Source organism: Montipora capricornis, chromosome 12, assembly GCF_036669925.1.
Source record: "Montipora capricornis isolate CH-2021 chromosome 12, ASM3666992v2, whole genome shotgun sequence".
NCBI lineage: Eukaryota > Metazoa > Cnidaria > Anthozoa > Scleractinia > Acroporidae > Montipora > Montipora capricornis.
Window position 1 is genome coordinate 24,327,476 of NC_090894.1, and position 12,795 is coordinate 24,340,270.

At 39.8% G+C, this 12,795-nt stretch overlaps 2 protein-coding genes and 1 long non-coding RNA gene across 5 annotated transcripts in view; 1 reads left to right on the forward strand and 2 right to left on the reverse strand.

Moving 5' to 3' along the window:
• The window catches only part of LOC138027948 (uncharacterized), a 26,108-nt gene extending 23,994 nt beyond the window's left edge, over positions 1 to 2,114 (reverse strand). For both annotated transcript variants that reach the window (XM_068875578.1, XM_068875577.1), the window contains exon 1: positions 1,117 to 2,114. In XM_068875578.1, the coding sequence (XP_068731679.1) occupies positions 1,117 to 2,079 (963 nt within the window). In that variant the 5' untranslated portion in view covers positions 2,080 to 2,114. The remainder of the gene's footprint in view (positions 1 to 1,116) is intronic.
• A 3,298-nt stretch (positions 2,115 to 5,412) lies between these two features.
• LOC138027953 (uncharacterized) overlaps positions 5,413 to 12,795 on the reverse strand; it is a 50,055-nt gene continuing 42,672 nt past the window's right edge. For both annotated transcript variants that reach the window (XR_011127545.1, XR_011127546.1), the window contains exons 3-4: positions 7,418 to 7,564; positions 5,413 to 7,264 (exon numbers count right to left, since the gene is read on the reverse strand). This is a non-coding gene — a long non-coding RNA (uncharacterized lncRNA). The remainder of the gene's footprint in view (positions 7,265 to 7,417; positions 7,565 to 12,795) is intronic.
• The window catches only part of LOC138027949 (bone morphogenetic protein 2-like), a 52,105-nt gene continuing 49,659 nt past the window's right edge, over positions 10,350 to 12,795 (forward strand). Inside the window, exon 1 of the mRNA XM_068875582.1 lies at positions 10,350 to 10,572. The gene's annotated coding sequence lies outside the window, so the exon portion shown is untranslated. The remainder of the gene's footprint in view (positions 10,573 to 12,795) is intronic.

Below are 12,795 nucleotides of genomic sequence, written 5' to 3' on the forward strand. Positions count from 1 at the left end.
ACTAAATAGCCCAAAATTATTGAGCTCATTTATCATTAAACATTATCATTATTGCTAATAATAAAATGATATCATCACCACTGTTATTTCTTAAATAATCATCTTTGTTGTCAATATTGTCGTCGTCATCATCATCATCATCATCATCATCATCCTCAAAATCATTTACTCAGTACTGTAATTTTTAATCTTGTTCTTCAGGTTGCAAACATAACTCTACCGTAACTTCACTGTTAAGGCACAATTTTTTTAGTTAACCCATTGACTCCCTGGCAGTGCTGGAAATAATTTTTCTTTATTCAGAGGACATATGTCCTTTCAAATCTTCCTTTTGGTTGGACATTTGACAAATCGGACCGGACATAATTCATCGACTGACAACACCTTGAAGAAGAGAACTCAAGATGTGCTGGTGACATGTTCGGTCATCGTGTCTGATCACGATGTGCAATTGGCCAGACATTTTCAAAATTTGGTCCGACAATGTCCGATGACCGACTGTTATTTCCAGCACTGCCCTGGGGTTCCCCATTGTAAAATCGTCTGGCATTAGACAGAGTAAAATACTAAGTATGGCTAGTTCAGGCCAGCTTGGGAGTTTAAGGGTTAAGTTAAGCTTCATTTACACCTGCAGTAACTGTTGGAGTAACTTCAAGTATAAGAGAGAAAGGAAAATATTGCCTGCCTTCCAAGAGAAGTGCATGGATTAAAAAAATGGAGTAAAATCAGTACAAATGCCATCCATCGAGAAATTTATCCTTTATAACTGATAGTTTAACAGAATTTCTTCGAACCTTTCTAGAACTGGAGATACCTGAGCATTTATATATTTAAATGAGAATGTCCTTCACACTCTGACAATGGCAAACTTAAATGTACATTTGCCATAATTTTGTTCTCACATTTGGTGTGTGATTAAAATAATCAAAGTTGGAGGCAGGTAATTTTGCAGGAACAGACATCAGACTCCATAATTTAAGAGTTTTGTGAGATCAAGGAAGTTTTTAAGGAGACTAAACTTGAACATATTGTCCAAGGTTAGCACATCTAGAAGTTAACATCAATGTGATTTTGATGATGGAATGTATGCACTTTTCTACAAATGTATATCTATACCTGGTAAATCTGAGTTATTTGGGACTTGAAATGATTTGACAGTTTACTCCGTCGGGGCTTTATCAGAGGTGTTCCTTTATGACCTTCCCACCATTTATCATGTTTAAATGTAACAGGTGCATTCCCATACAATCTATCAGTGTCACCAATCCTCGGAGTTGACTTCATCAACCCAAGTTGCCTATGACCAAATTGAGGAAAAAAATGCGGCGTGCTCACTCTCCGTAAACACGGTGCAGCGTGCTCATGCCGGCGGCTTTCCTCTACATCTAGCGCCCGTTGCACGGTATGAGTGGACAGAGTCACACTCACTAAAGAAGTATCACGGGACAAAGCCCCAGGCGCTTTCCCTCTCGTCGTCATATTGTTTCTATCATCGATCGTGACATTTGCATATTCATCACTGTCACTCCCTTGAAACAAGTCTGATGTTAATTGCAAAATATCTGTCTCCCCGTTCTCAAAATGGTCAATATCTCTCGCAACGGTGATCGAAGAATCATCCACGTGTATTTCGTCGCTTAGCTTTGGTAACAGCGTGTTTGCCAGCTCCTCCGCGCTAAAGCTGGGAGCAGGTGCTGTTTTAACCTCAGGTGGACGAATGAGGGTTGTTGGATAAATTCCTTTGAGTCTTGTGGTGAAATCCCTGTGAAAAACCGGCTCAAGCGTTGTCAGTAATGCTTTAAGCTGGTCTTTAGAGCATCTCTCAGAAACTCCACACAAAAGAATTTTCTGTTGCCAAGATCGCCAGCCAACAAACCATTCAGTGACCTTTTTGCAGATTTGTTTATGCGAAAATAAACTGCTTACTAACTGCAAATCAACTGTTCTAAGATCCAAACTAGGCAGTATCAACGGCTTATGGATTTTCTTAAGTCCAACACACGTATCATGATTTCCTTTCTTTCTCGTGCTGTCACTGAGAATGGGGAAAAAAGTAAGAGCTTCTCTTTCGTCTGCCATTACAGCTTCTCAGGTGTTTGAGTCTTTTTGCAAGGCGTTCCTTGGCAACTGTGCTAGATACCAGACCTCTTTCTCCGGAGATCATATATTGATGCAGTTGGCACGATAGAAAAATGAATAAATTATTATTATTAAATTCTCAACCTCGGATAATGCAATTCTCGTGCTCTGATTGGTTCACTCAATCTCGGCTATCAGCTCATATACCTTAGTTTGACCTTATATGGTAAATGATGGCGCTTAGCGTTGCTAAACTAAAAACGTTTACGCCAGAAAGCGAAATTTCTTTCGGTATAAAGCAAAAGAAAAACGTTTTTGTGGAAAGTTTGGATCACTTTCGAAGCTTAGAGATACGCGAAAAGGTAAGAAATGTTTTTGTGATGAGCCTGCGTCTGTCTGACCACGAGGTATTACACAACATCGCATCTTCATCAACTTTTTTTCGGTTTCGCTAGGATTTTCTCGCTTTTTTCGCTCGTATTTCGTACTTCTAAACTTTTGAAGTTTAAGGAATTTAATAAAACAATTATTCCATTCGCGCTTGTTGGATATGAGAGTGGTTATAGCCAACTCAGCGCTACGCGCCTCGTTGGCTATTTTACCATCTCATATCCAACGCGCGCTCATGGAATAATTGTTAATTATTAATTATTACCCATGCATCTAGGCAAGTGCGAAGAGGCTATGATTGTTGTTGATGTTATACATATATTTTCTTTAATCGCGTTTTAGAACAATTAGTTACGTTGATATTTCGTTCAATTGCCTTTCAACGTTGCTGTATCACAAGACGAAATACCCTATCAAACTGAAAATTTGTGAACAGATAAGTCTTCAGCTGTTCTAATAACTAATTAAACTAAAATCTCAAAAGGATTGACGATTCCTTATTTTTTAGTTTTGATGACGTCACGTGAAAACCAAGAATTTTGCGCAATTAATAGCAAATAATGTTGGAATACTTGAGACATAGCTTTCCCGGCCTTAAATTTGTTGTTACATACATATCGTTAGCCTTCCACGGTAGCGTCAATAGTGGTAGTGGGGACATTACTACGCGCATGTCATTTCCAACTTGGCTATTCCACAAATCATTTGCATCCGTTGCTGGCCATGGTGTGTTGATTATCAATCACAACTGGCGATAATTATAGGCTTCTATACCATGAAAACCTATTAGACTATGCAAGGACGACAAGGGAAGGAATGACATAAAGTTTAAAAATTCGACTCTTAGCCGGGCCTCTTTACACGACCCCGGGTTGCTTTTTAGCCCGGGTTAAATCACCGCGGCGGGTAACCCTTTTGCAGTCAAAAGTTTACAGGCGTTTACATGAAAACAGTGGTCAAGCCGGGTCAGCCCCCCTTGCCGGGTAACCCTTCTTGACACTCGGGTTGACCCGGCTAGAAGGGTTAAAATTTCTTTAATTCTTACATGTAAACAGTGGGACAAAAGCCAACCCGGGTTGGTACTTTCAGTCAAATAACCATATTGTTTCGTTTTTTTTTTTCGGTTTGTACATCAGGACCTCCCACCATTCCGTTATACTTTCTAGGCTTTTTGTTTGTCATCTTTCAGTCTAGCCCATGGTTTAAGTTTTTGATCGGTAGAAAGGCTGGCCCGAAGCAAACCACGCGCTATTGCGAACTGACAACCCAGGTTTGTGTAAAGTGTTTATTTCTAGCACTCTCTGCGGTGATTTCACCCCGCGGAGTAAAAAACAACCCGGGGTCATGTAAAGAGGGCCTTATACATAGTCATTTTTTCTCACAAGAATGCCGTGATTACCGAGTTAGGTAACCCGGCTGTTCATATAAACTCTTATTTTTTCGGCGTTGCGTTTACATGATGGGTGGGGTGACTCGCGAAGGCAGGTTGCCAAGTCTGCCATGCCGGGTAACCCGCCTCGCCGAGGTCGCTTTTTACCATGTAAACCGCTGAAGGTGGGGTAACCCGCCTACCCGGGGTCGGCTCGTGTTTGTCGCAGATACGAGCGTGGCGAGATTTTTCGCCGAATTCATCTCTCCAGTTTGGAACGGTGCAATAACGAAGGCGAAGACGAAGGGAATAAAGAAAATGCCGAAATAATTCAAGCTTCAGCTGAAGGCCTAAGCGAGTTTGCTGCTATAAACAACAACAACACAACTTCGACTTCAACTGAGGCCTGTTCAAATGCATTGAATGATCTCTCGATGGCACAAGGTACACACGTAAGAGAAAAGCCTCAGATCAGCCTAAAGCCGCCAAGAAAGCAAAGAAGAACAAAACTTGGACAGCTGATCAAGTGGAAATTCTCTTGAATTACTTGAAGGACTACAAAACAAATTGTAATTTTAATGGCATCGATTTCGAGGCCGACTTGACCTGCATGTACGCAGAAATTCGTCATTGTATGGCCATCGATTTTCCAGACGAATTCGGCCTAGAAGTTGCAATGGATTAACCGCAATGCTTCGGTTAATTAATCGGCGGGAGAAAGGAGTGATAACGTTGCATGTAAACGCAAGATATTTTTTGACTCCACCAAGGTTACCGCTCAAGCGGGTTACCCGCCTTCATTTAAACAGGCCCATAAAAATAGTTTTGTACAGAACTCAACCTTCAAACATCGAACTGCGCTGAATTGTAACATTTCTTCCAGACCACTTCAAAGCTGAAGGCGCCTCACTCCACCATAAACCAGGTGTGGCTACTCTTGGCGCAATGGTCACTCTAGAGACTGGCGAAAGCGCAAGGATGCGATTAAGCGATGCAAAAAAAGACTCAGGTGAGGCATTTGTGATGGTGTTTGAATTCATCAAGGAAAAGTAACAACGAAAGTACGCATTATTACTTTTTTCCACTTGTACTCTCACGGTTCAGTTTTTCCACTGATTTTGCCGTTCGCTTTTGCGACGCCAGCACGCTTGTTACAGCTCAGTGTCCCTGAATACTTCTTCTCGTTTTCCTTGGTGTCTCCATTTCTTTGTGCGGTAAGGCACTTGTTGCGTTTTTCGCCCCCACGATTTTGCCAAATTTGGCTGCTAGGATCCTCTCGCTTTCCCCAACACGAAACGTCATATAATTTAGCTCTATCTGATTCTTGCCATCGGGACTTTGCCATTAGAATATAATCTCAATTCGCATGGGCTGTTGAAGCTGGATCAGTAAGTAGTTGTTAAAGACTGCTGAAATTCTCTACTTTCTTTTGAATGTTTTTCTGCGTCTACGTAGTTTGAACAGGATTTAGTCCAGTGTGATGCGAAGACTTAGAATAACTCGTCCCAAAACAGCACTCATCATTTGTGGGATATTTTTCAAATATATTTGTGTAATTCCACAATACGGTTCAGTTACACCAGTTTTAGGAGGAGCAAAATACAGGATAGTGTACAGTTGAGAAAAAATAGTAAGGAAAACAGCACAGCCAGCAGTATGAAATACTTCATATGCCAAACAAGATTTGCCACTTTATTATTAAATTTCCTGTTATCTTCCGGTTGCGTTTCTCTGTCCAGCCTTTGTAAATCAGTTTCCATTCTTCGGTGGAATGAAGTACCTCACAGGCATCACTAATGGATACAGCGTTTAGCTCTATATTTGCTCTTTTGGGAGTTAAATTTAGCCTAAATTTGCTGTCTCTTAACGTGTATTTTCTCTGTTTGTATAGCCCTTAAACCGCTCTAGTCTTACGAGCACCCTGTCCAATTTGCGTCATCAGCTATTTTAGCCCCACTTGTCCACATTTTTTAAATTTCGCAAGAATGCTTGCACTAAAATAATAATTGAACTGCTTCTCGTCTCTTTTCTTATCTCTTCGTTTCTCAATTTTGACGGTAGCTTTTTTCACGCATGCTTCCGATAGGTGACTCACCTACAAAAATAAATTAGTTCAGTGTTCTCGGAAAATACTCATTCATACAGTAAACACCGCATATAAGAAAAGGTGGATTAAGAACATCAGGCTGAAATTTGGCCAATAAAGCACCATATAAATAAGAACAAATTCATCCTGATAAATAAAACATGTTCTCAATACAAAGGGAAAGGTTATTTGGATAAGGAAACAATACAGTATAGTAACTTCTATCAAAGCACTATGGTGTTAAGGACCATTACAAACTATAAAATCTATTACAAAACAGCATTGTATGTTAATTAAACCTCTAGTAATATATAATTTGAAGTATTTCTGAAACCAATTTTAAGAACCTTTCAAGAACCCTTTCACGCTGATTTCTCACTTAGCACCCCTCACATAAGAACACGATCAGCCTTAAACCTGAAAAAGTGTTCTTATATGCGGGTGTTTACTTTACTTCGTTTTGAAACATTAATTATATGAAAAAGTGGATTAACTAAGGGCGCTTTCCTTTATCAGAACTGGCCAGCCAGACCCGTCAGTTTGCCAACAAAATGCAACAATTTGAAGGAACACTTGCACGATGATAATCCCTCGAACTCCGAGTTCCAGCATATGTCATCTTCGAAGTGTGTTAATTTGAAGGAGTCGTAGAGTTATTCCTGCCAAATGCCCTGTCTGGTCGGTCGGTTCAGTCAAATGGAAAGCACCTTCAGTGTTCGCTTTGAACAAGTGTAATAAGAAGAACCGCAATAACTTTATTTAGTTTAGTATGTCTCTCTTAGGCTGCAGAATAGTTCAACGCAGTACAAGGTCATTCAAGACTCCAGCTCAACAGCTACGATAGCTTTTTCTTTCTGTTGCTGCAAACACGATACATAAGCCTTTTCAATAATATATCGAGTCATGCCGTCCACCTCCTAATTGCGTAGGGAATTGTCATTTTTTGTGATACGCGTGTGAGTTCTTTATCTTTTTAGACAGGGATAGTGAAATGGGGCCCAAGCTTGAAAGGGGTTACCCAAGAAGGCAGGAAGTTGTAGCCATTTCCATGCGTCATTCTTAAAGTAGCACTTTGTCCTCAGTTATTTTAGGCATTGAATGTTAGTCCGATTGGGATTGTCCGACGTTCTACTGGTCTTCACTCGATCAACCGTCTGGTCGGTTCCACGAGACAGAGAAGAAAGCTCTCATTCATCTTCATATGATGATGACTAAAAGGTAAGACCACTCTCTCTGTGAAAAACGTTTTTCTCCGGATCTTTTTCATTTCTGCTCCTTGTCATTTTCTCAAGGTATACTCTGATCTTCTCAGTCCCCGTCTGTTTTAGAGGGCTCGGGTTCTAGAAAATTGGTATCATGATAATTTACTTCTGAAACGGCTTGCCGGGTTCTTGAAGTATGCTATCGGCATTCTCTGAAGTTTTCATAAATTTTATCGTGGGAATAAGTTATTCTAAATTTGCTGTAATCAAGTGCTAAGAATGCAGACTCACCTTTACGTAACGTCTTACCAAAGAAGTCCTCTTAAGTGTTTTTCAACTCAATAGAACATCACGTCTTACGTCGAGAAAAACCCCCTGAATCGGTGTACAAGGCGCTATGTCACGCAAAATGATGTAATTTCATGACAACCAAAATCCCTAAAAAGTAGAATGAAACATTGCAATAACCACTTAAAACTGTTAACCAACATAAAATAAATACAGCAAAAGAAAAGAGAGGCATGGATGGACACAAAGATTGAAACGGATTGCATTTGGGTAATATTTGAAAAAAAAAAAAAAAAAAAGCCAACGTTTTTCAAGTTTATGGCAAATCAAACAGAATCATCTTGTTTGTGATGTAACGATAATTTTATCAGTAAAGGAATTCTACATTACCATTTTCGAGTTTTGAATTCGTGAGTAACCAAAGATTCCCTTAAAACACAATAAAATAGCGTGATAGAGCCCCTTTAAGGCCCTGGCAAACAACTTCAACATTCAACATCCGTTCTGGGTTATTGAACTGCGATGTTTACACCGTTTTCCTCCCTTTCACTTATGTTGAAACATGTTGAATCGAAGTTGAACCCACGTTGGATCGATGTTGGACTCATGTTGGACCGATGTTGGAACTGTTTGACAACCCCAGCAGTCAACATCGTTCAACATGTTGAAGCAAATGTTTACGCCGTCCTTTTCCTGGGGCTTTACGTCACCTCGAACACTGGTTCCTCTCCCGCGGCTAATTAAATGCAAGCTTCGCGACGACGACGACAACAACAACGTATCTGTTTTGCGTCTATTCATTTAGATACTTTCATCTAGCTCGCAAACATTATAATTACATATTAAGAGACAAAAGAAAAAGCGTGGCGACTAGATGAGGGGCAAAGCTGACGGACGCGCGGTCCCATCTTATTCGCGTCGTACAATGTTTTCGAAGTACACTACAACTGGGAGGAACGCCGTTAAAAATTATAGAGAATGGAAGATTGTCTAGTCGCTGCATGCGAACGTTGTCGTCAATAATTAAACGTTGTTGTTTTTGCGGAGGACGGAAATGATTTTCCCTTCAATGTTCACAAACTCTGCGGGACATCAAAGATCCCACACACAAGTCGAAATGAGTAGGACATGGAGTTCCCGGTGTTGTGGTCTGGCGCAATCTAATGGACTACTACTGATAGATGGGACCACATAATCAAAACAGACAGTAGTCAAATTGAAGGAGTCCACGGTGCTGAAATTGGCAAACTGGGCAAAGGAAATGTGCTAAAATGCATGCCGCACGTGCAATAATTGTTTTTCTGATCATTTAACCTAGTTTTTTGTTTGGACGCCCCCGTTGCCTTTGTAAGTTTCCCGATATTTTGACAGCAAAATTGGCCGTGATCACATGAAAGCCTTGTTGCGTCATGCTGAAAGCTAATATTACTTTCAAACGAGTTTGCAGCAGACATTTTACTGACCTTTGCGGCCTATAAATAAAGACGTTGATATTTACAGTAACGGCTCAAAGGAACCAAATTAATAACTTAAAAGCACTAGATCAGAAGAAGGCAAGCAATTGGCAATTTACGAAGGGAGGCGAAGTTAAATGGGCGGGGTCAACAGCGGAGCATGCAAATCCGCATGATGACTCCTTTCCAAAGTTCAGGTTATGTTTGTTTTTTTATACACACTCCGGAAAATGATGACTATTTTTGCCACTTGTATGTAGTAGAATTTTGATTCAATTGCGTGAATACTGTGTTATAGTTGTCAGTTTTTAACGCCCTGATGCCATTAACTGTCCATTAGATTGACCTTCGAGAAAGTTGACCTCTCTCAGTCTATTTTTTGTGTTGCTGGTAGAAATTCTTTGAGTTGAAACACTCAAAACTTTCAAGCAGAGGCAACTTCATACTGGGCGTCTAAGTAGGCCATAACTGCCATCATGGCGACAGAAACTCAAATCAACTTGAGACTTACTTCACGCCTTCTCGTGTTTTGATATGCTCAAGTACGCATTCGAACTAGACTTGAGATCGTTTTTCGGTTTCCCTGAAGGTAAGGTAACCGTAATTCGACTAAAATAAACCCCGTGGACATTCAAAGTACAACTCAGGCATACTTAAACCCTTCTTACATAGTGTAAACCCGCCTTTTATCACTACCTTGTTGAGCTAATATAATTTGATATTGAACGACGAGTTTGAGGATTTGAAAGCGTTTGCTATCGAAAAAGTTGTCAGCGAAGCTTGTTTAGCTTCAAAAAGAATATTTTTACAAATCTGGTTATGTAACTCTTCTGTAACGGCTGTTGTATTTCTTAACCGAAAGGACTCGACTAGACTGTCCCTCTGACTGACTCAGTGAAACTGATAGTCTATCTCATTTCAACCCGATTTTCGACCCGACTGAAAATCAAAAAACACTGGCTCAAAAAATCAGGAGGGCATTAGATTTTGGTGCGGAAGGTACGATTGGGTAAAGCCGCGAGACAGGAAGATCTCATCGTTCAGAATCTTCTACTTCCAGTTTTAATAATGAAATTCCCGCCGCGCTTCTTTAGCCCCGAACCGGACGGTGTTGGCAGATTGTCACAGTTCCAAACTGAATCAGCAGTAACTGCGAGAAATTCAGGTTTCAACTGCCAGACATTTGATAATTTTTATTTCTAAGGTTACATAAATATCTCAATGCTCTTAAAATATTTACATTCAGGTTTTCATTCGATTTCTTTGACTCAGACAGAATCTCCTGGGGTCTTGCCACAGTCACTTGTTTTAAGGATGTGACCTTTCAAGCCAACCAACACTTCAGAAGCACTTTCGAGAGCTTAAATTTTAATCCTACAATGGAAGCGTCGAAATTACGTGGGATACGTTTTCGGCTCAGATATCAGCCGTATCACTGAGTAATCATATTTCATTCATTTTTTACATGCAGTAAGCCGACAGGACAATTAGCTTTTAATTACACGCGAGAGCTCTAGGTTGCTCGGCATAACATTAAAAAAGGCACTGTTTATATTGGCTCTATAAAACCATTGAAAACCTCTCCCATGGGACATGTGAAGTTCAGAAAAAAAAAAGCTTTGTACCCAGTCTAGAAGTCAAACTCAGTCAAAAGAAAGAAGCCTGGTTATGCAATAGCCTGAGAGATCAGTGAAACGAGTGGAGGTAAGTTTTTTTTTGTTTTCTGTATTAACTTATTGTGCACTTAGCTTGGAACACGGCTGTTGAAATAAAGTAATTAACGCGAACGTTGGAAGGAAACCAAGTTTAATAATTTATCTTGTTTAAGGGGTCAAAACCGAAAATACAAAAACAATTACCAGTTATTCCAGGGAATTTAAACCTGAAGAAGATCCACTGGCTCTGCGATAGGAGCTACATTACCCGGAATAATGATATTGTCATATTTTAAAAGGTTTCGGCCTTGACTGACTCTTTTAGTAAGGAATTTAGAAGAGCATAGTAGGAGGTGTTTACAGTACAAAGATTAAAAGAGCAAACGTGAAGGTCTAATTAAGAAAAGTGTTCGGCTTGACATTCAGGTCTCCAGTATTGAAGTGAAATTGTCCAAACTGTCCGTTTTGCCTTTTATACACAGAGTGGGGCAAAATACATTTCGGTTTCAGCTTTAAACGCCCTGTTTATTCACTGTGTGGCACTCGAAAACAACGAATTTCTTTCAACGTACTATGAAAGACTGCTCCGCGTCCACATCAATGCAACAGAGAATTGGTCATTCAAATCATTTCCTATTGCAAAATTGTAATCTTAACATGGTTCTTGTTTGATTTTCGAAAACCAGTTGCTGTTGAGTATGTCAACTCAGTTCAAACGCGACAATAATCAATCAGTATTGTTTGAAGCAACAACAACAGCAATTTTCGAACAGCCTAGAAATGAGAAAATGTCGCGTCCCATAAGTGGGTAATTACCAGGTTTAGCAATGAAGGAAATGAACACCTTTGACAATGTGGGAGTGCTCGTTCTTCTCGCTTTAATATTGGTACAAAACACGTGCAGTATTGTTGTATAACACTAGCTGATTGGTAAAGCCGTGTCAGCACTTTTAATTAACATCGAGACCAGATCGGCATTCTTCGAGATAATTCTGCGTTCATCGTTAATGCTACTCGTTCAAATATATGGTTGCACTACATGTTTCACGATATGAGAACTCATAGCACTGCGAAGTAATTGTATGCACGTTGACTTCTATAATGAGAGCACCTCGGCAGAGTTCGTTTTGTTCGAGACTGTGGAGCTGTCGATAAATACCGGGTGTATCACAAGAGCTTTAGTTTTGTAACAAAAAAACATACTACCACCTTTGAGTGGTTGTTGGTTCAGGTAAAAGTCCTAATTATTGTATCGTTCCTGGGTGAAATATCTCCAATGAATTGAAATTTGAACGGTTGAAAGTTTCATCAAGTTAGGTAAATTTAGAATTTGTATTCAAAGTAACGAAAAATGTTGCTAACGGTAGCTGTAAGCTTTCACCAAATAATGGCTATCACCTTAGAAAATCCGCATGAGGGACAACTCCTTCTAAAGAAGAGAAAAGCCATCGGCTCCACTAAAATGTTCTAAGACGTCAGTGAATGCACAAATGATATTGTTATCGTTAAAGACGTTTACCTCTCAGTTCTACTTCATTTTATTCATTTTTTTACGGCATTAAATTTTACATATTCTCTTACTCGCTGAAACTTACCCTGTGGTCCAGGCCCCATGCAGTTATTCAAAGGCCTGATAACTCATTATCCAGAGTATAAAATACACTTCAAGGTAAACGTTGGCCAATATTTTCTTACACACCTTTTAACTAGACGTGCTTCAGTTGTGCATATTCACAGTTACGAGGGCAAATACAGAAATCTTTGCGGCAGAGATTGAAACTGACGGATAGGACGAATAGTGCCCGGACTTATCCACCGCGGATAAAGTTATCAAGCCTTTGAACAAATGGGGCCAGAACGCTAGAACATCAAGTAATGGGTCGGAATTCTAAATGCTGCCCTTGAATTGAGAAACTTCAGCAGTTGCAGAGTTATCTGAAGAAAAGCTTGGCTTAACTTGACAGGACTTTAATACTGAAATCAGCACAATCACATGAATAGTCAATGTGTACACGCAGCGTAACACATCATAACTTGGAAATTTGGGAGCTTAGATTTTAGCATGAATGCATTTGTGTCTTATATAATACTGATAATAAAACATGATTTTAGAATTTCCTTACTGAAAAAAAAAGGCCGGACATGATGGAGAAATAATTATGCGCTAGTTTCGTCAGGTTTGAGGTTTAATTAAAGCTGCTTTTCTACTCATTCCCTTACTTGTATGACACTTATCAATTATTAAAAAACGTAAAAATTCATTAAACCCATT